The sequence below is a fragment of the Podarcis melisellensis genome, assembly GCF_964234715.1.
Source record: "Podarcis melisellensis genome assembly, chromosome: 6".
NCBI classification, from domain to species: Eukaryota; Metazoa; Chordata; class Lepidosauria; order Squamata; family Lacertidae; genus Podarcis; species Podarcis melisellensis.
In genome coordinates, this window is record NC_138538.1 from 73,931,795 (window position 1) to 73,955,329 (window position 23,535).

General features: G+C 38.7%; 1 protein-coding gene across 5 annotated transcripts in view; it reads right to left on the reverse strand.

Annotated features, from left to right (window-relative positions):
• Positions 1-200: 200 nt before the first annotated feature.
• The window catches only part of PTBP2 (polypyrimidine tract binding protein 2), a 48,053-nt gene continuing 24,718 nt past the window's right edge, over positions 201-23,535 (reverse strand). For 2 of the 5 annotated variants that reach the window (XM_081914514.1, XM_081914510.1), the window contains 10 exons: positions 21,619-21,762; positions 14,892-15,056; positions 12,995-13,105; positions 9,674-9,869; positions 5,213-5,367; positions 3,708-3,741; positions 3,200-3,292; positions 2,163-2,379; positions 1,988-2,065; positions 201-1,865 (listed from right to left, as the gene is read on the reverse strand). In XM_081914514.1, the coding sequence (XP_081770640.1) occupies positions 1,733-1,865; positions 1,988-2,065; positions 2,163-2,379; positions 3,200-3,292; positions 3,708-3,741; positions 5,213-5,367; positions 9,674-9,869; positions 12,995-13,105; positions 14,892-15,056; positions 21,619-21,762 (1,326 nt within the window). In that variant the 3' untranslated portion in view covers positions 201-1,732. The remainder of the gene's footprint in view (positions 1,866-1,987; positions 2,066-2,162; positions 2,380-3,199; positions 3,293-3,707; positions 3,742-5,212; positions 5,368-9,673; positions 9,870-12,994; positions 13,106-14,891; positions 15,057-21,618; positions 21,763-23,535) is intronic. The other 3 variants (XM_081914513.1, XM_081914512.1, XM_081914511.1) reach the window with 3 other exon arrangements.

Consider the following 23,535-nt stretch of genomic DNA (forward strand, 5'->3'; position numbering starts at 1 on the left):
ATGCTTTTCCCACCCTGGCAGAGAATAAACATGAATTCAGAAGCACAGTGGAAGTGGAAAACAAAGAAGAAAAGAGAGAAAAGGCAGCAGAGAAAGACAGAAGAGGTGAATACAGAGCTACAGAAGTGTTTATTGAGCATGCTACAGAGGCAAGCAGCGTACACATAAGAAGAAATTAAACAACCATCAAACCTCCCAACTTTGTTAGAAAATTAATTTTTAATTGTGCCGCTTTCAAACTATACTGAAATATTACATTTCTAAAGATGTAAAAACTCAACTAATAGAAAATATACATGACCTTTTTCTACATAGATAACAGAATCTATGACTCTTGGAACTAAGTACATCAATTGCAAAAAGTATTGGTCATTTGAACAGAATCAAGACAACAGTCCGGACTGACAGAGGAACTGCTTTCAAATTAATTAATTTTTCCTGTAGATTCTGAGTCATGTTTATAGTAAAGTCAGATCCATTTCTAGATACAAAATATTTTGAAGAGATTTATTAAAACTGAATATTACAATGCAAGGTAAATTAAGACTAAAGGCACATAAACTTTGGTCCCACCTGGTTGTCAGTTTTGTTTTTGTTTTTGTTTTATAAAGAAAACTGCCACAAAAATTATTAATCTTCCTGCAAAAGTTTGCAATACACTTTCTTCATCCTTGAAATACATGCACCAACTCCTGAACTAGCTAGACCGGTCTGCACATGCTCAGAAATCCACAACCATATTTCAAATTGTAATTACTAACTAAAAATGGCAATATATATTTAAATGCACATAAGTCATGTCAACTTCAAAAAACATCTACAAAAAATATTCAGCCACAAACAAGACATTACTTAGTGCCAACATTTATATGATACGCCCCCAGAGTGTGTGTACAAAAAAGGTTAAGACTTAACAATGCTTTCCCCACAGAGGCTCAAAGCCCGAGGAGTAAAACAAACTAACTAACAAACCCCAAACAAAATAATCATCCTGTCTTTAAAAGAAATTATTTCTCTGCATCTTGTTAACTCTGACTTATGCCTATATCCTTGACCAAACTAAATCTGGAATACACAAGGCCATTTTACTTAATTAAAAAAGAAACAGACAAGAGAGAAGCACAAGTTAAATGTGCTGCATCTCTCTTAAAGTAACGCAACATATTTCATTAAAAAAAAAAAAGATTCATGAAAGCCAATAAATTCCAAGCAGGAGAAACAAAGCTTAACCCTTTTTACACACTCCTGCCTAATACACATTTGGCATAATCCTGCAAAAGTTAGGTGCAGCGATGTCCCTCTGAAATCAACGCTTTAAAAATCAATAGATTTCAATGGGATGTAGGCAAACCTAATGTTTACTGGATTGCACCCATTAATTCCCATGTAACAATGTGCCCCAGACAACCAATTTTTTAAACTAGTAAATGCAATTCTAGCAACTCTAGGTTTTCCTTTTTTAAGGCACGTATGTTAACTAAGTTGAAAAACTATGGGATTTCCTCAGAATCCCTTTTTAAACAAAATCCTTTCATAAACATATGCAAAACCAGCAGATAATACCACTGCTTCTTCCTTGTAAATCCTTTTTTGTTTTCATTTATACATAAACAATCAAGGAATGGTAACAGCATGAAAAACAGATGTCCATCTCTGGTCCCCGCTTTCCCGAACAGTCATAGATGACAACACTAAACAACGTGATACAACCTTATTATTTTGATCTCGCACTTCAAATGGTTGATTTGGAAAAAGAAACTCTCAGATGATGATTTTCTCCAAGATTGTAATTATGCAGATCAATCAAAGCCTGGATAGCTTCTTCTACTGTTGACATCTGAAGGAGAGCCATCTTGTGATCTCTTCTGGAACAAAGCAATAAAATTAGATACCAAAACAGCACTAGAAAATTGTAACATAAACCTTGTTCTTACCAAAGGCAGCTGTTCTCTCGTTTTAAATGAAGTTTCAAAGAAAACATGCTTACTGAAAAAATTTAAATGCTTTCACAGTTCCCCCAGTATTAGCAAACAGCATGCGTAGGTCATCTTCGGATACTGATGGTCTAAACAAAAAGGGGGACAAAGGGGAGAAGAGAGAGACGATTAGAAGCTAACGTTTGGATCTTGTATGAATCTTTCAGCCGTGTTCCCCACACTTACGGGATATTAGATAAATGAAGAGTTGCAGATGGAGGGAAAATATTCTGAAAGTTTTTTGACCCAGGCTTCTTGAAGCGATGAAGAGGTGAATTGCCAAAGTCTTTAGTCAGTCCTTGGTCATCAAGCCCTTCTCGAGGTAGCTGAACTGTCTGGTGTTTGGAAAGAGTCACGCGAATAATCTTTCCATACATTTTCTGTCCGTTCAGATGGCTCATGGCTGGAAAACAAAACCAATTATTCATTTCAGCGTTTCTTCTATTGAATTCAGTATTGTAATTTCTAATCTGTTCAGTGTTTGGGGTGGAGCATTTGATGGCAATTTTCTTTCGATAAATTGACAAATTTAGCTATTATTGCTATCTGGAAATCTTTCAGTCTAAGTCTAACTGACAGCTAATTTAAAAGCTGTGCTTATATTGCAAATGTGCCCAGCAAAGCAATAAACAAATTACTTTTTCATACATTGCCAGACTCTAGTAAGTCATTATTATGGTCACTGAATTAATACAAATTATGATTTCAATAGGGCTATTTTCTTCAGACGTATGTTAAGTTTATGCGCAAGTATCCAAAAGGCCATACACATTGAGCTCCACATGCACCAGGTTTTTCAAGACCCTCACACCCGCCCCCGCCTTCCCAAAAGCTATGCCTTAAGATGCAGTTATATTTGATGTGACTAGGGAGATATACAAGGGAGGGAGAAAGCTTCAACCTTCCACATGTGCAAGCAAGCAAGCATTTTATGTGTACACAGGGCTCTTTGGATCCCAATCATGGTATTCACAAAAGGAGCTTGTGTTAATAACAAGGAACTCTCTGGCCTAGAAAGCCACTCAAAAGCAAGGGGAACTTCAGGGTCAGATTTCCTAAGCAGTGTAAGAGGTTGTGATCTGAGGGGAAAAAACATTCTTCCTACACAATCTCAGATTTTAGAAAGATTAGAAGCAAACGCTGAAATTTAAGCATGGCTTGAAGGACACTGAAAACTAACGTTTAAGTGGCAAATAAGAGAGAGAAAAACCCACTAATCTCACCGAGCTGTGATTGGTTTCCATCCGCCATCTGTATAAGAGCACTGTCTTTCTTATTGTATAAAATCTTCACACGCTGCACATCCCCATAAACACCTTTTTAGAATCAGAGAAGTAAATCCAAAAGAAACAACGTTTTTAAGGATAGCTGAATAGCACATTTTGACATATCAATGAAACATTCGGAACATGTCTCTCACTTCTCCCAACATTCACGCAAATGAATAAAGAAGAACAAGATTTTGAATAGGTGAATTTTGAAAAAGAAGACATTTTTTTGATAAACCCTCAAAGCTATGTGAATGATATTAAATTAAAGATCATGCAAAATAAAAAAGCATGCATTAAAAGAAAAAAATTGCATCTATGGAGAGCTTTAAAAACAGCAAAAGAAAAATAGCAAAAGATTTACTATTCAACTTTAAAAGCCAAAGTGCTAGCTACAAATAAGAATTAAGGTGAAACAAATAATTAAATCAATAATAAAAGTATAGTGCTAACGATAACATACCGAAGAGGGTAAACAGACTTTGGGGCGTAACCATCTTTAGAAGGAGAGAAGAGCAAGCAGCATAAGACAAGAAGAGAGAAGAGTCGAGGAAGAGCGGAGATGAACAGATCATCCATAACGAAGGGTGGTTCCCGCAGAATGGTGAGGTGGTCATGGATCATGGTTCAAGGCGGTTAATTGGGGCAAGTTGGTCCGAGGAACATTTTGTTCAAGCACAGAAGCATGAACATAGGGGAATGGAGACAGGGGGTGTAGACAAGGTAGGCAGAGGAGAAGACAGGGAAGGGCGTGGGAATTTGGGAAGAGACAGGGAAAGGGTAGGTGAGAACAAAGGGAGAAGGATGAAATGGGGAAGGGAAACAGCAATGCAGAAGAAAAATAAGGAAGTGGGGAACAAAAAAAAAAATAAAATATAGGTCAGTACATAGGAAATGCAGGAATTTGGTCAGAAAATGGTTGGTTTATGTATTGTACAAGAAAACTGAGTAAAATGTAGTCACCCAAGACAAAATATGGGTAAAGTACATCCATATCAAACAGTAAATTACGTCTCATCTGAATGTGAAAAGAAAAGAAAAATCCATGCAATAGAAACTTAAAACAAAAACAAGCCCAACTCTAAACTTTAACTGCATAAGCATGGCTGGTTATGAAATGCAGGCAGGAGTTTTTCAAAATGGCACTCTGATCCAAGCATTTTAATGTGCAAGAGTGTAAATGACAAAATTGAGAAAAGCATAATGGCTCATATTTAAAAAGAGGCCAATAAAAAAATGAAACACATATTCAAAGGAGACAAACAGATACAAACTATCCCACATTTCATACCAGCTTTCACAGCAAGTCAAAGTAAAGGTACAAGATGATAAAATGCAAAACTAAAGAAAACCTCTTCGATTTCAGAGTTAAAGAAGTATTGAAGTAAAGTGTTGTTGTTGTTTTTAGGAGAAAAGATGAATAAAAACTGTGAAGGAAAGATAAAATTACTAAGAGAGATTGAAGAGTGCTGCAGCAAGATCTTTGGGAGAACCTTCAAAGAAAAATGTGTTAGAGCTGTTCACAAATTAATACTACAAAAATGCAATGACATGTAAGCATGAAATGAACAAGCAAATAATTAGCTCAGGCAAAACAGAACGGCAATTTTCTTAAGAACCAATTTACAAAATGGAGCACATAGGTACTTGGAAAAATAAACTAAAAGGCATCCAGAACATGCAATATTTACCATATTTTTCTTAGGAAAAATAGGTAGCCGAATAGCAAAGGGTATTTTAAAAGATGCTGGCTACCTAGGAAAACAGAAGTATTTAACTATAACAGAAACAATTTATTGGAATCTAGTTGTAAAACAACCTTGAGTAGCATGGGGGGGGGGGGGAGCCACAGATCTTAATAAATAAAAAAAGTAAAAGCAAGCTCAAGATAAAGAAGCACTTCAGCAGTTTACAAAATGAAGCATGGTAAAGGAAAAAAAAGAAGGGTGAACAAGTAGGTTCACTGACCTCTTCATTTAAATTGCTAACCAGGAGGACTGTGTTGCCACCAGCTGAAACTCCAGGCATACCCACACGGCCGGCAGCTGCCGCAGCAGCAGCAGCAGCAGCATTCGGAATCCCCAATGGACTCAGCGCTCCTGGAACAGCTGCAACAGGAAGCCCTAATTTTAAAATAAAGCATATTTTACGAAACACACACAAGTCGTTCCAATATAATCTAATTTAGAAGTGTTGTGTTGGTTTTGCGCCTTTGTCCAGATCTATCCATTTGTAGGTTGACCTATGTGGAATTCCGCTTCTTGATGACAAACCAATGTTCCAAAGAATCCTGAGAGCGAAAACCTCGTTACTACTTCACTAGCACCCGACACAGAACCTTGCATTTCCTCCCTATCAGTCCTTAGCTTACCATTTCAGTTAACACAAACACTATCCTGTAAGAAATAGCTCACTGAAGGTGTTTGTGCTTAATTTACCCATCAGAAATCTATGGCAGCTTCAATGGCACATGAAAACAAGTCACACTAAACAAATGGGTCAAGCACTTTCAAGTTCAGCTACTCAATAAGGCGTGCCTCCAACATGTCTTTAACTATAAGAAAACAAAGACAAGAGAAATACATCTGACCTGCTCCTTTGATATTTTGCAAATATCTACAGATGGTGAGGGAGGCTTATAGCCAAAAACCATCAAATAATAGTAATAATAAAAAATTTATTATTGATACCCTGCGCACCCGGCTGGGTTTCCCCAGCCACTCTGGACAGCTTCCAGCGCATAGAAAAACAAAATAAAACATCAAACATTAAAAACTACCCAATATAGGGCTGCCTTCAGCAAATGTCTTCTAAAAGCTGTGTAGTTCTTTATCTCCTTGACTTCTGATGGGTCTAAATCTTGAGTCTAAATCCTGTGAGGAACATCATTCCTCCTACCACTGAAATCATCACAACTTCTTGCAACGATATACAGTTAGAGAAAAGGCCCAGAGCCACAAAGCACCAAATCTCAAGTCTAGACAGTCACTCCTCTTAACACAGAAACCACAACTTCTTAAATCAAATGCTTTCTAAAAGAAAATGCTGTAGATAGGAGCAACAAGTAACACCTTGACACACCTTTCCCAGAATCCTTTATTCACAAGCCACCTGTGCCGGATGTAGAAGTCATGTGTACCTAAGGTCTTATAAGAGCTGGTTGTTCAATACAGTCTAAATAAATAATTATTCAATGCTGCAGAGATTAATTGAAAAATGTGCATGTACTATCAGCTGAAACCTTTGGGGATTAATGGGAGAACACCCTGCAGCAGCACTGTAGCTGCTAAAGAGCTACTAGGTGTACAATCTAGTACTAGGTGTACCATCTACAGCACTCACCTCGCCTAAGGATGTTTTAAAAATTAACAAAACAAGCTTTTTACCAAAAAAACAAAACAAAACCTGGAACATTAAAGCTTCCATATAAAGAATGTGTGCTTGTTCTGAGAACAGACCATTTCTAGCTTAAAAAAAACTCAGTTGCAGCTGTTGTTATTCCTCTGCTCCATCAACTCACAAGAAAGCGGAGTACAGTCAGCTTCACCCAATGATTCACCCAGTTCTCCCTTACCAAGAGCTCTCCTAGCTCAAGGTGTAGTTTGGAAGAATATTACCACCTTCATTGTGGCTGGGAGATCCTGGAAGCTACTGTGATTTGTGAGGATGTTTAAAGGGGGTAATTTAAAGGGTGGTGCTTTTTTTAGAAGACTGCTTTAAATTACTCTTAATCTTCCTCTTTAAGCACTCTGCCATTCTGTAGTGAGTGAATACAAAGCATTTCCCCCCCAAAAAACTCACTCAAAGGTGATAATGATCTCAGCCTTTAGGACTATTACCCTTTTCATTTTAAAGTCATTTTTTTAAAAAAATCCCTTTTCAGCCACTATGATTGTATGAAAGGGTGCTAAAAAAAAGTCTTATAGTTTTATTGAAAATTATCTACCCTCTAAAAGTTACTCTTTTTCAACTCTCTGCCATGCTCCTAATTTTATTGCTTAAAATGTTTTTGTTTTTCCTCCCATTTCTACTAAATGTTTGCCAAAGAAGAGCAAACACATATAAACATTACACAAGATATAGGCACAGCCTCCACTCCTTTTACACATAGTATTTCCTTAAGGAAGCTATACGTAGGCAAAACTTTCTGAACCACATTTCTCGCGTTATGAATTCATTCTTTAAAATTCAAACATAAAAACTTAAGAAGAACCCTACTGCTCCCAGTGGCTAACTAGATCCTTATGTGAAGTTCACAAGCAGAATGGAAGTGCAACAGCACACTGTCTACTGGTGTTCCTAACAACTGGTATTCAGAGGCATGCTACCTCCACAGCATCAGAGGAAGCACACACATTTTGTAACTACTATCATGACAGCATCTTTCCAGCCACACTGGTCTAGCGCCAACACTTTCCTTTTCTCACGGGCACCAGGTTGTGGCTTCCCTTTTCTCCCATGCATCTAATGAAATATAATCCAGCTGTACCAAGGCTTTATGTTAGTAAGCAATTTATTATTATTTTTTAAATTGTGCCGCTTTGGTTTGCTGATAAAGTTGGGTTTTTTGTGGATGCTGTTGTTTTATGTATTGATTTGCTACATGCTGATATCCATTGTTTTTAACCATGTTGAATAAATTTACTTAAGCCAATTCAATGCTAATTCTTTCTTACAACTAGGTATTACTTGTAGCATAAGAACTCACAGAGAAGACTGACAGCGATTGGCTTATTCACAGAAAATACAGGAGTGAATTCTGGTGAAAGTATCCAAATGCAGACAGAAATGACTCAAATGAATCTTCAGTTTTAAATTTGCGAACTTTTAATTCCCAACCCATCCCCTGGGTTAAATTAAGTCACCACCATCATGTTATTGCTCTTAAGATACACAAATAGACATAGTGAACTTCTGGCATTTCTCCTCATCCAATTTTCTTTAATAGAGTACAAATTTTATATCATCAATAGAAATCAAGCACTTCTCCTAATAGATTGAAAGTGAGTTTTTCTATTTGTAAATTGGCCATCCTTTTTAATGAGCATTTATCCTTTTGTAGAAGAAAAAATTGTATGAGGAAATACATCATACGTATACATCTGGGCCAATGATATTCATTAAACTTTAACCTTTTAATCCTGGACACTCAGAAAGACCCAGAAATAGGACCAGATTGTATATACCTCAGATGCATTAAAGAATGAAAGTTAAGAGGAAGTATGAATAGCACTGCACTAGTTCTGAATATTATGTTACATCAGGAGATAGCAGACATGGACACTAGAGTCCCAAAGTTGTTGGGAGTTTTTTAAACTGAGGGATTGTATCTAAACTTCACACGGTCAGGAAACTCACTAGCTCATGTGCACCTAAGTATTTCTCAAGAGAACATTCTTGCTTCTATATTTAATGGGGCCTGGCTGATAAATAAAATAAATAGAATCAAATTGCATGCATAATCACCTATAGCCATACTCACAGTTCAGTGCATTTCCCCTTGAAGCAATATTCATCAGCACAAAGCAAAAAGTAAATTTAATTGTCTTTCGACAATACAATGTGTTGCCCCAATGAAGGGAAAGAGTAATATGATTTCAGCAACAAGGTTGCTCCCACCCCACTGCTTACACCACAGAGAGGTAAGCAAAAGGAAAATGAGAAATAATTCTCAACTCTGCAGCAAGAACATATGGAAAGAAGTAAACATAAGAATTACATTTCCAAACTTATTAAAAATGCCTTGATATGCCACTGAGCTGCACTGTAATACATATATAGAGACTGTAAACCTGGCAGTAGATGACATGAGAGTGGCTATAACTTAACGGTAGAGGAAATGCTATACACAGAGAAGGTTTAAAGTCATGTCTGAAGCAGTAAGGTTTCATCAGTTCTGTGATGGGAAGACCACATTGCTTCAGTTTTCATAAAAGAGGAACCGTAGCGATATAGGAGTTAATGCATCTGAGATTGAGGAAAAGCCAGGTGCTCTTGCTCTCAACTATGTGGGGCCAAGCAATCCCCATCCAATAATACTAGAAAAGGCCTTACATGAAATAGCACATGTATTAAGATTCATTTTATAGGTTCTGGGGGGTACCCAATTAATATAAAACATATGTAGTAAAGAAATGGAATAAAAGAAGCCCTGTTAGCTTCAGTAGCAGGTACTCAAACTAAAAGACTGGGAGGGATACAGGTTAAAAAGGAGTGAGGAATCAGCTAATGTGAACAGAATTTGTTGAAAGGGAAGAAAAGTTTATTGAAAGTAATAATCAGCAGACCTATTCTTCAGAGCTCAGGGTCTACTTTATTCAGTATTCTCATTAATGATTGCATGGATAAAAAGTTAATACAATCTGCAGATACTATCTTAGAAGACATTGTAAATAATGAGAATGGAGAGAGAAAGAAACAAAATCATACCTAGAAGAGAGGTCTCCTTTGCAAAGGCAGCAGCAATAGCGGGATCCAAAGCTGGTTGGCCATCACCAGAGGGAAGGTCAGGGCGAGTATAATCCCTACTTTTATCATTATTATACTTTACATTCAAGTTGACCAATTTGGAAAAATCAATCCGTAAGGTACAACAGGCATTATAAATATTCTGACCATCTAACGCCTAGAAAAATAGGAAAATATTAATGAAGATCACATGACAGATGTTACAGTTGAGGTTTAAGCGTATATACCCATACATCCACTGAAATTAATATGAAAATGTTTAAAATGCATCACCGCATATATGGAACTGGAAACTATCAAATATTATATTCAATAGTAGTTGGACATTATCAGCTAGATAATGCTGATATAGTTGGTTTAACTTTGTATTATTTTTTATTTTACAAAAAGCGGGGATGTAAGGTAAAAAGAGAGCCAGGAAATTACAGACTGGTTAGCCTAGCTATTCTAGAAATTTTACTAAAACCACTGGAACTAGAATTACCGTATTTTTCTGTGTATAAGACAATGGCTTTTGCTAAAAATAATTAGTAAAAAATTGGGGGTTGTCTTATACATGGACGGTGAATGCACAGGGACTCAGGTGGCCCGGGCTCAGGTTCAGTCTCTGGCATGGGAAGCCTGGGCTTAGGTTTGGGTTCTGATGCGGGTAGTTTGGGCTTGCGTTCTGGCAAGGGTGGCCTGGGTTTGGACTTGGGTGCGGGCAGCCTGGATGCAGCTGGCCTGGGCTTGGGTTCAGGCTCTGGCACAGGCACAGGAAGCCTAGGCCTGGGTTCTGGCCTGGGTGCCCCGGGCTTGGGTTTGGGCAGCCTGGGCTTGGGTTTAGGCTCTGATGTGCATGGCCCGGGCTCAGGTTTGGGCTCATAGCGGCCAACCTGATGCCTATGGAAAACATGTAAGCAGGCCCCGAGCACAAGAACACTCTCCCCTCCTGCAGTTTCCAGCAACTGGTATCAGTTACAAAGTTCAAAACAGGTATTTCCTTCCTCAAATCTAAACTGCAGTGATCATACTTTCCACTGAAACAGAGGTGAACATAGCTACTATAGATAGACCTATTCCTTCCCTCAGATGAAATGAAATGGGGTATCAATGCAAGCCTTCCAGGTGAGTGAAACACCCAATGGCACAGCTGGATGACAGTAGTTTTAAGGACAGAAACTGATCATCTTTTCATATCTAACTCCTGCAAGGCTTCAATATAATGTATATTATAAGTATGAAAAAACATGCCCCCAAAATAAGCTTGAACAGATACCATACAGGCAAAAAGCATAAAATATATGTTATGTTGTCATGTTCCCTATTAAATTGTAAAAATAAATATAGAAGTTCCTTTCCAACTTCAAAAATGAGGAAACAAGAAAAACTTGAGCTCACAAGTGGCTCTAAATGAGCATCCATAAAAGCATCTCACAGCATGCATGCACATAATTAGCATCTCTTAGATGATGCAAACATTTGCCATCTGTTTTGAGACCTCAAGGAAACCAATCCAACCTATGGAACACAAGCTCTGACACTATGAATAGCTGTGGTGAGAACGCTTTTCCCTGTCTCACACCTCTTCTCAAATTTCTCTCTCATCTCTCTCCCGTCTTCAACAGTATCTTATCACCACCTCAGTCAAGAAACACCAAGCAATGTCAAAGTATATGGACAGCAGGTGTACTAAAAAAATGAAATGGCACTGTCCTCCAGGCACATTGAAACCGAGAACAGAGTGATTGGATCGAGGAATGTGTTTATCTGAAAACAAAGTAACACACAACAATGTTGCAACACTTGTCAGTTTGACAATATTCCTGTGAAGAGAACTAATCAAGGCCTTTCTTTCAGAATTAATTGGCAATAAGCTGTGCTGCAACATATAGCTGATTAATCAAACTGATCACTTTAAAACTTTTTGATTAAGGAACAGTTTCCAATTAATTGAGCAGATTAAAAGTAGGAGTAAACTAACACATGTTTCTGTTAAATCCAGATTTTAATGTATTGCTGGTTATTTTTGATGGAGACTTCTGATCTTATATGTATATACAAATTACTTGCATGCTTGATCTTAAAAGCCAATGTTTATCCACCATGATGGTATGCATAGAAGAGCTTATTTATAACTCGGTGTGTTTTGCAAAAGCAGAAATTTTAAGGCAATGGCAACTTCAGATGCTTCAGCTACAATAACAACAGTCTGATAGGGAAATAACCCAACGTGAGCCAATGTGAAATAAAGAGAATCATTTTATGCCAGAATTCACTTTTTCAACCTGAATAGCAAGTCTGAACATCATAGGCACTTCATAGCCAACAGTGATGTTGACAAGGCTATTTTCATCAGACTCCTTAGGAAATGCTACTTCATCTAGGTGCTTGATTTTCTTAAATTGCTCTTTAAACTTCCTTATTGAGCCTTCAATTTCTTTGAAGGCCACATTCCGATTCCCTATAAAGAGCACTATCTGCAAAGTAATTTTACCATTAACCTTTATGGTAAAAAACTGAAAATTTCATTTAGCTTCTCTTCTGCAATAGTAGGTTTTTTAACTGACCCTTCAGAATGTTGGATATTTTATCACCCAGAGGCACATCATGAACCGCTTTAAAAAGCATCTTAACCGTATATTTAGATGTCTAAGGTCTGTAATCCTATACATATTTTCTTGGGAACAAATCCAATAGAATTCAGTGGGACTTGCTTTAGAAGAGACACACAAATGATTGCATTGTAAATTATCTCTTCACATTTCTGCTTCATAGCTTTACTTATCAATTCAATGAATGTTTAGATTGTTTAATGTTTATAAATGCTGGCTAAGATTAGAAAGCAGGCTGTAGGATCTCCAGCCCAATTTAGATTATTTTCTAAATGTAGCACATAAACAAAATTCAGGTGCTCAACCTAAATCAATATACCAACTCCAGGCAGTTAAGCATTAGGTAGAAATATTAGATATGAAGTTCCCTGCCACAGCATTTTCTTAAAAAGGACCTCTGTCAATACTTTCCATTAGTTTATTTCTCAAAGCTTTAAGAAAACAGTTAAGAGAAACTTAATAATTTGAAAAGCATAGCATATTCATTTTGGTCCCAGGTTATTTTTGGGTGAAACAGTGATGTACTGTTGATTTAGGAACAGAATGTTTAGTTACAGGCAGTAAGATCTTGATGTTCATTTATAATCTCAAAAGTTACTTATTTTGTCCACACGAATACATTTTGACAAAACAAGTACTGCCAACTATACGTAATTAATAAATGCTAAACAAAATTAAATATACTTACTAGCTTTGCTTGTTGGGCATTTACTGGATCACCATACTGTAACAGTGCTTGAAATTGATTATTTTTTGTGAATGTAATTATTTTCAAAACTGCACCAAATTTAGAGAATATCTGTGAAAAACAATCAAAAGTACACAGGTACTCAACTTTACAAGTCACAAAACAAAACACACCCACACAAACCACTAAGATGTTCACATCAATGTATCTGGTTAGTTTCAGAGGGGCAGCTGCAATGGTCTGTTGCAGCAAAGAGTCTTGGGGCACATTAAAAAAATGAATACTTTTTGGACTAGACTTCATCAGATGCAGGAAGCATTATGCTCACTTGGCAGGTATATACACACATGAATTTAGAGCAGGATAAGATTTATTTATTTTCCTACTGAAGGTTGCATTCCCTTGGGTAATTAGTTAGGTACAGTACATTTACTCATTCATTCAATTTGTGATAAATGAATGAAACAATCTAGGCATCATACACTTTTATTCTCTTTTTTGGGTGGGTAACGCTAGGACCACAATAACCTTAAGCAACAGCCAGCGTAAAGACCCAAATGCAAAACTTGAACAATAAAATACAGCACTGTGATGACACAGCTTGAAGTTGATATCATGGGAGGCAAGCAAACCAGTCAAACCAACCCGTCATTCTTGTTAACTTTGCCGGTGCCACCAAGCAAATTGTACATTAAAGCTTTTAATGCAGTAGTTTCAGAACTGGGGTTTGTTTGTTTGTTGGCATTTTATTTCCATCCAGCCACAGCTTTCCCAATCCCTCCACCTGTACCTATGTGTATACACCTGCCAAAAGAATGACATATCCAAGTATAGCAACAAAAATAAACACTGCCAGGAGAGACATGAAGAGCTCATGTCAGAGCTCTTCAATGGGCAGTCAGCCAGCACCCAAAAGTCCTATTTTTTCCACTGTGCTCATTCTAGCAAATAGGTGAATGTCAGACATTTACAAGTGGAGCTGAACGGAATTTTCACCTTCAAACATTTTTGAGGTCTCCCATTTTCCACTTACAAAAAATGTTTAACAGGACTTCTCTCTCCTTTATGACATAATGCCAACCAATCAGGGATCACATAATGAACACATTCTGTTTGTAGCCTGCTCTTACATCATGCTCCAACTTGTTTCCCACCTAAGGAACTGATCAGCTCCACCCCTGCCTAACTGTAGTAAAGCTTCAGGATCAAGTACCATCAGACTGAGCTCTTCGTGCAGTTACCATGATAAATGTCAAAGACATTCGGCCCACTGTTTTCTGGCTACATGAAGATGTCACAAGGCCAGTCTGCAGCCCTGATTCAGCTCTAATTGCACCAGGAGGCACATGTAGGTACACAATTCACTAAGAGCAGTCAATTGTCAACATACAATATCTGCACTCAGAAATACACCCAACCCAACACATTGTATTTTGCAATGCTGTTCTGTAGCAGTTTCATTGCAACAGTGTGGCAAATTCAGGAAGTCTCAGGAATATGAAACTCATGGAAATGTGCATTTCTGAAAACATTCATGAATCTTGGACCATACAGTTCTGCTGAATTCTTACAAAAAGTTTACATCCCCTTCCACATCTGGGGGGCAAAACAAACATTCTACAGTGTATCCTGCCAGTGTATTTCCTGGCCAGTTTCTGTGGGTTGAATTGTGCAGTAGAACCTCCCCTGCCCTCTCCCCCTCTTTCAAATATGCTGCAGAGAGTTGGAAGAATTCCCCAGAGCAGGTTTGGGGGGAAATGGAGGGACACAGAAGGAGGAGAAGGAAGGTAAGTTCCATTACACAAACTGAAGTTGTTTTGTTTACTCAATGACCATGTTTACTGACACATTTGCTTGGTTCTCTGCTCAAAAAATCCCCGTAAAAAGAAAGACTTACTTGGTGGAGAACATCAAGAGTTACAGGATAATACATGTTATCAATAATTATTCTAAGGACAGGACTCTGAGCTGGCGTTACTGCACTCTCGCTAACTGTGGTTCCACTTATGGGAGTATTTGTTGTCTGTACTGCAGTCACTGCTTGTAGAACAGCTTGAGCTCGCTACAATAAAAGAGAAGGGAAAGCATTCAAAATGAGAATATGTGAATTAGATTTAAAGATTAGTATATTCCATAGTTGCTTCAATGTACCTTTTAAAGAAGTCAATGACAGAATGGAATTTCTAAAAATATTTTAGCTTTTATTTTTGCTCTCCATATGATAGTATGAATACTTTCATGCACCACATCTTGACACTCTTTATCTACATTAAACTGGATGTTGATAGTGTATCAGAGTGTAATAACTTAGACTAAATTTGTTAATGCATAGCAGATGTATATTTTTCTGAAATGAAATCAAGATGGAAGGGGAGAAATCTGTGCTATTGCAGGACTTACCTATCACTTCTAAGCATCAGAAACAACAGTACTCTCATCAGCTGAAGAGAAGCCAGTGATGGAATAGGTATTTCAGCAACAAAATACTGTACATTTTGTTGAAATAAGGTGCAGAAGTTGGCCACAAGCAAGCTCTAGAAGATTGGGGTATATTCTAGATGCACAGGAATGTAAGCTTAGCCATGTTTTTGCTTTCTTTTTCATTGATGGGCCCAAGACCCATTATTCCCCACCTTTCCTCTTCAGTCCAACCAGTTCCAAAGATTGGAAGGAAACCTCCAGCAAATAAAGTACTACTGCTTGCTGTTGAACAGGAAGAAGTAAATAAGAAGACTGCCTGAGAACATAAGAGTGCAAAGGAATCCAAGCTTCTGTATTCTGAATAATCTATTTTCTCACAGGAGAACACTTCTCAGTTTTAACAAAAAGGATCCCTCCCCCCTTTTGCAGTTAGCGTTTTAGGTTAACTTGACAATTCTTTGTACTATAAAACTTAACTGGAGTCAGTCAAAAATAAAGGTCAGCTTAACCAAGTGTTCTTCAGCTTTGAGTTCAAAAATGTTGATGGATTACAAATTCTATCACCCTGGTTAGTGAAATCCAGTCAAGAGGGGCTGACCGAATGGGAGCAGGGCATGGTGAATTGCATTTTTATGTGATGGAGTGGCACCTGCTGCCCATAAACAGGCAGTGGCACACCCACTCCTGAAGAATCCCACCTTGGATCCTATGGTTTACAACTATTACCTGGTTGCAAATATCCCTTTCTCAGGTAAGGCAGTGGAGAGGCTGGAGGCCAAGCACTTACAGGAATTCCTGAGGGACATGAATAGTTGGATTTGTTTCCATCTGGGATCCGGTGCAGTTGTGGGACTGAATCAGCCTTGTTTGCCGTAATGGATGAAATAATAATATTTAATATTATTATTACCAATAATAATATTATTGGTAATAATAATATTACCAAGAGTGAATGGGGGAGTTCAACTCTGCTTCTCAATCTCTCAGGGCTTTTGATCCCACAGACCATGGTTTCCTCCTGGACTACCTCTGTGGTGCCTACTGAAGTCTATTATATTATTATTTCAGAAGGCATTTTAACCAATTTTATAATTTTAATGGATTTTTTCCTTTTTGTATTGGATCCTCAGATACCACTTAACAGACTATTGTAGTTAATCAGTCTGCAATTAGTATGTATGTATGTATGTATGTATGTATGTAAAGGGTAAAGGTACCCCTGCCCATACGGGCCAGTCGTGTCCGACTCTGGGGTTGCGTGCCCATGTCGCTTAAGAGGCCGGGGGTCAGCGCTGTCCGAAGACACTTCCGGGTCACATGGCCAGCATGACAAGCTGCCCTTTACCTTCCCACTAGTAAGCGGTCCCTATTTATCTACTTGCACACGGGGGTGCTTTCGAACTGCTAGGTTGGCAGGCGCTGGGACCGAGCAGCAGGAGCGCACCCCACCGTGGGGATTCGAACCGCCGGCCTGACGATCGGCAAGTCCTAGGCGCTGAGGTTTTACCCACAATAAATAAATATTAGGTACTATTGTTTTCTTCTTTTATGAATCACCTCCCATGAGGCATCCCAAAGTATTTTGACAACACTTATTAAAGGTGATTAAAAGTTCTATTCCCAGTTCAGCTCTAGTCATGCAAACCTAGTTCTATGCAACAATAAATGACCCTGGATGGCAATGAAAATCTACATATGCATCAAATATGTGTCCAGTCAGCCTAATGATGACTGGATGGACAGCATAATCCATGTACTGAGTCATGCTGGTGTAATCCACTGTGATGCCTTGTTACTTTTTATATATTATCTCTAAGTGTAAGATCCTGCCTTTATCTGCACAAATTAAAGATCTTGTACAGGATCCTTGCCATTTGCAGCTTATATATTGAAGGTATACGTTTTTATTTCTTTAAACTCCCCTTTAGTTTTAAAGATTCACCTGTTAGCCCAGAATAACTAGGTTTAGGCTATGTGATGAACAGACCAGAAGTTTTAACACTGAAAGTCAATATTTATAACAATCTGTTTATATTATCAGATTATATGATTTTTGCAAGTTAGGTGTGAAACATTTTGTTTGATATTTACTTTAAAATGTTACCGTTATTTCAAAGTACTATGTACCAATGGGAAGCTGCGCACGCCTCCTCCGCGCCGGAAGGAGTGCCAGAAATAGCGTTTGCGCATGCGTGCATGCACACTCCGGCCCACCGCGGTGTCTGCGGGACCGTGAACCAGCCCAAGCCACAAAAAAATAGCCAACCCCTGAACTAGGAGCTCAATTGTCACCTCCTGTGGTGATTGGACTGAGATTTTTAAAAATCTCCTGACATTGAGGGGGCATAAGGGGCAAAGCATATGGTAATGCACAGCATGCTCAACCTGACTGCATCCATAAATGCACCTGTGTTCCATGTGGAGTTCCAGGTATCTCCCCTCTAAATACATTGAGGGCATCTGTTGGAATCTTAGTCCTATGCAGCTGTGGGAAAGTCAGTGACTCAAGGTAATGGGGCCTTGAGTGGTTGATCTTGATTTGGGGGTCACTTTTAAAGTCACTCAGATGTTGACTTTAGGGTTGTTTTTTATAGTCTTTTGAAGCAAGGTCTGACAAATGTTTATCCAAGAGTTGTATCCAATGTAGCACTAAGTTAGTCACTTAGCAGTGTACTTGTTCCTGTAGCAAAATGTTTTGCGTCATTGGAACGTAGTTGTTTAAGAGGATGCATAAGCATACTGCTGGTAAATTTTGGGGAAATAGACTGCTCAAGTTTCCGCTAGTGCAACTGTTGCATTGGCTTCTATTGTAGTGCAGCCCCAAAACTTCAAAGAGCCCTAGAGCTAATGAATAGAGAATCTTGAATACAGCCCAGAAAATCCAGAGAACTATCCATTCTGCATCTGGTAACTATGCTGGTTCTAAGTGCTTACTCACTCAAACAGGGAGCATGCGCACACACAAAATCAGAAAGGTGTGTAAAGTACTTTCTTAAATAATGAATCTAAAAGTAGTTAATGGCAAAATTAGTAAGTTAAGATCTGAATGAAACTTCTGTCCATGCATACAGCCCTTCACAGCAGGAGCAGACAAACCAGGATATCTCACATTAAATAAAGTTTCCCTTTTCAGACAAATCAGGAAACTATGGTTAACATCAGCAAAACCAGGATTGAAGTCCAACTTCAAACCATTTATTCTAAAATTTATTATTACGATTATATCCCACTTTTCCAATAAGAAACCCAATGTGGCACATGTGCTTCTCTTCTCTCTCCATTTTATAACCCTGTGAAGTAGGTTAGGTTGAGAGAGAGTGTGTGTGTGTCAGTTGTCTAAGGTCACCCAGTGGATTTCATATGACTGAGTGGGGATTTGACTCCTGGTTTACCAGGACCTATCCCAACACTGTTAACCAAAGTTTAATGGTTTGGCCAAAAAGGGAAACTACAGTTAATGAAAGATTTCCTGGTTTGCTCACTCGCATGAAGGGGCTGCATGCAAATGCCAAAAGGCTTGTTCGTATCTCAGTTGTTTTCTTCTTAAGCTGAAATATGATAATCAGAATGCGGTCACCATTTTAAAAATTGTCCATACTTTTGTCAATACTGGTTTTTTTTTCTTAAATAAAGCATAGATCCATTTTACCTGAATGTATCATTATAGAGATGCTACAAAAATGTATATAAATATTCTCATTATTATTATTTGTCACAGCTAAAACAACACACGTGCATATTTACACACACCAACATAAATAATTTTAAATAAAATATGCCAGAAAGGAATGCCACTCTTATTTCATATTTTAAAGGTAAAGGTAAAGGTACCCCTGCCCGTACGGGCCAGTCTTGCCAGACTCTGGGGTTGTGCGCCCATCTCACTTAAGAGGCCAGGGGCCAGCGCTGTCCGAAGACACTTCCGGGTCACGTGGCCAGCGTGACAAAGCTGCATCTAGCGAGCCAGAGCCGCACACGGAAACGCCGTTTACCTTCCCGCTAGAAAGCGGTCCCTATTTATCTACTTGCACCCGGAGGTGCTTTCGAACTGCTAGGTTGGCAGGCGCTGGGACCGAGCAGCGGGAGCGCACCCCGCCGCAGGGATTCGAACCGCCGACCTTTCGATCGGCAAGTCCTAGGCTCTGAGGCTTTAACCCACAGCGCCACCTGTGTCCCTCATTTCATATTTTACTTCCCATAAAACACCCCAAAGTGGTTTAACAATAAGAACACCAACAATAAAATATACATGTTTTATGATCTAGTGGGCAGAATGTAAATAAAATGGTATCTTGTTACCACTGAAATCAATGGGACATAACCTTTTTGTTTATGTCTTAAAAACTTTATTTTATGAATATTGTTTTCATAATACTTTCACAAAACCTTTGTGGTAGCAAAATGGCTTTATGTTTAAGAAGTCAATAGGAGATCCCCGCCCCCCTCCGGCAATATTATAAAATTGTACTGAAAAAGCTGTGCTTGGCATTATGCCACATTTCATTAAAAGCAAGATATCTGGATATCAATAGGTAAGTCTTACTTCCCAGTAAATGTGCTTTGGACTGAACGGAATCTTCCGGAATTCTCACTTAGTATTGCCATTCACTCTTTCTCAATCTTTAAAAAACCCATTACAATCTACACGGACACTCTTTACATCTTATATGATTGAGAGTCAAGTTTGATACAGTAACAATAATAGAAGTTCCTTCTTCTGTCTACTAATATGCAAACATTTCTTTAGTTCAATATGATTGGGTTATATCAGCTACTACAATGGTGACTACAGGGCTATGAATGGGAATCCGATGTGAGGAGGGAACCAAAATATACCAAAAAGTGCAGTTTGTTACAGTGGACCCTCTAGTTATGTACCGCTCTGGATACGTAACTTCCGGGTTACTTCGTGCGTGCACAGAAGCGCTCAATCGTGCCACGCGCGTATGCAGAAGCGGCGCCTCTGCCTACAGATTTTTCGGGTTGCGGATGGACCCCCAGAACGAATTTACTTCGTATCTGGAGGGTCCACTGTACAAGGAAAGGAGAGCTGATGACACAGTAACACTTTAGGATAAACAATGACACCTGTACTAGTTCACAGTGCTAGCCCATAAAGGCAATGTCCAACAAGTACAGGGCAGGATGCAGCACTTCTAAAAATTGTGTTGGCCTCCTATTATGGAATAAGTAAGCTCTTCAAATTGCAGCACATTCTCTGGCTGCCACACTTAAAAGTGTCATTCAACCGGATGTTATCAGAACAGAATTCAGCAACCATCAAGAAGACAGTTTGCCCTGCCCCTGTTACGTAAAATTATTTTGTAACTCTAACAGCTCATGAAGGCTTATTGCCAACAGGTCTTGCCAGAAAATACACACTTTCTAAGGATTACCACCACAGGTAACAAGCAAGTTTTTAACACCTATGGAAAACTGGCTAAAAAGTTGATTGGACAATTGTATTTCACATGAGACATGCCCAGTCTCTAGGCAAGGCTTAACGAAGAGAAGACTAGAACAGAAAGAGTCCTAAAAAGTGTTGCTTGTTATAGCACTGTTAGTATGATCAAGGGAAAAACCACAAGAAACGAACATGAAGATATTACCATTTGACATAGCATGGGTCAGTGCAGCTTTAACATCTTTCATAGGAAATGGGAACATCAAATGCTTAAAAAGATCTTTAAAGTTAGCACCTGTAGGAGCAGTAGTTTCCCTGCTCCAGTAAGAATACAGTCTTGATCTGAAAGAATAGGTTTTAACGTCTTTAAGATCAAATGACTATATTCTCAGTTATTTCCTGGAGTGAATATGAATATATTTTGCAGTGACTGCATTATGGGAAGAGTAGATCAAATAAGGTGAGGTTACCAGTGCTATGAAATTTAAATGGATTATTTAAACATACTGGAAATAAGACTGCACATTATCCACATAAGAAGGAAACAAGTTCCTTTTATAGGTGAACTCGAGCTCTTGAGCCAAAATTAATGTCTAAGATGACTTGAGGAAAAAATATTTAGGGAATTTAACTGTTTAACACTATTAGGCATTTGCACTATTTGCCTTTACCATAAAATGATACCAAATGCAAATCTCCTACGTTAATCAGAATGGGGGGGGGGGCTGATGATGGGGTGTTCACACACAGGGAATCAATACAGCATTAACAACTCTAATCTTGAGAATGGACAAGTTACCTGATTCAGTGTATTGTCGGTCTTTAACTCTTTATGGTTTGAATACTGGATATAAATGGGCTGATTACGAAGGTGAGGTGTCACAGCAGAGTAATAATTGACCATAGTGATCGCAGCTTCTTCTGTTGCCAATTCCAAAAAAGCCTATAAAAATATTAAAAATTGTTTTGTAGTATTTGCAGCATACATAACTATCTTCTGTTTCTGAATTTGCCAGGCTCTTTCATGATGAGACATTTAAAACACTTACCAAAATCATTCAGAATCCATTACACATTACAGATCTATAGATCTTACTAAGCAAGGACTAGGTCAGAATGTGCCCCAACTGTCCACAAAATGCTACAGGTTCCCTCGAGGGCAAAACCAGCCACCGCTCTGATGTCTGTTTATGGAAATGAGCATGTACAATTTTTTCAGACATACCCACTTGAAGCAAACTTGGAGATATTTACAATCTGACAGTTAAGGTTGTCGACTTGCTCTTATCCATGGGTTGTTGACAACCAAAACATGGCAAACAGTTAAAAAAAAATGGCAGAGGGGAATCCCAAGAGCAATTTTCAGAAATAAAAGCACTTTTATGTGGGTTCTCCTCTCCAAAACACAGATGACAGGAGGACCAGTACCAGCCTGGATGAAGCAGTCTGAACAAGCAGCAGCGCTCCAAGCTCCATAACCTTAAAAAGCAAGTGACTTGTCACACCCATCAGCAGATCACTGTGGCTATTTGAAGTTTGCCGAACCTGATCCTAAATGAAAGGGAACACTGCTCCACTATCCCAATTTCTGTGAGAAATATGCAGGATCCAGCAATATGTTGAAAGACATGGCGGCCAATTACCTTCCCCCGAGCCAATAGAAAGTATTCATTTTTCCACAGGTTTCAAATTGGTAGATGACTATTTAAAATCCTTCATATAAAAACCTCCAGTAAACTGTGTCTGTTTACTGGAGGGAATTGGGCAAAGGATATTTTCAACAGACAGCATCCAATACTGTAGGAGAATGGATCTGGATTAATATCCCTTTACCACAGGTTATTAAAGGCCTGCATGATCTCCTGACTTGGCTGTTGGAACTCCTGACCAAGAAGTCAAGAGTTTATAATGTGCCTGTCAGAAATGGCTTATAGCAGGGAGGGGCTGACTCCTGGTCTGGGGACCTGATCCAGGCCCCCCAAAACAGTTTTTGGGCATCCCAAGACCATGCTGATTTTGACTGCAAAAAAAGAAAAGATACAGTGCTGGGCTGGATGGAGAGGTTTAAATCTGGCCATCAGTTCAAACATTTGGTGAGTCGGGAAGGGAAAAGAATCGCCTTCCTTAGCTAATCTGCACAAATTTTGAGAGAGAGATTTTAGTGGCCTTTGCAGAAGCTATTATGGTGATTCCTTTGGACCATGTACTAATATTGGGTATAATTTGGGGAAAGAATATGAAGGACTATTCTATTTGCCTAAAATGAGTCTTCAGGCTGGTTAAAGAGTTAAGTGTGCTTTCATTGCATCCTCTAACTATGTAAAAACACTATCCAGCAGAAAGCATTCCTCAGGCTTCTTGCTCAAGAACATCCTCAATAATCTTGCTCAACAAGATACATCACATCTCATAGTTCCAGAGTCTATTGTTTCCTGCAAAGACACGTATGTAATTTTCGATCAAGTAGCAAAACAAGGTGGATAGTTGTCTTATCCTCATTCTCCAAGTTTAGCCCTTTGAACAAATAGCAGTCCCTTCTAGAAGGAGTAAACTCTATGAGTGTAACATGACAATCCAAAGCCCAGTTGCAAGGCATGACAGCCCCTTGGTCATGCTGGCCAGGGTGGAAGGTGGGAGTGGATAGGAAAGCCACCACACCAGCACTCAAGGCTAGATCAAGGATGATGGTGTCAAGGGATGGCAGTGGGGCCAGCTT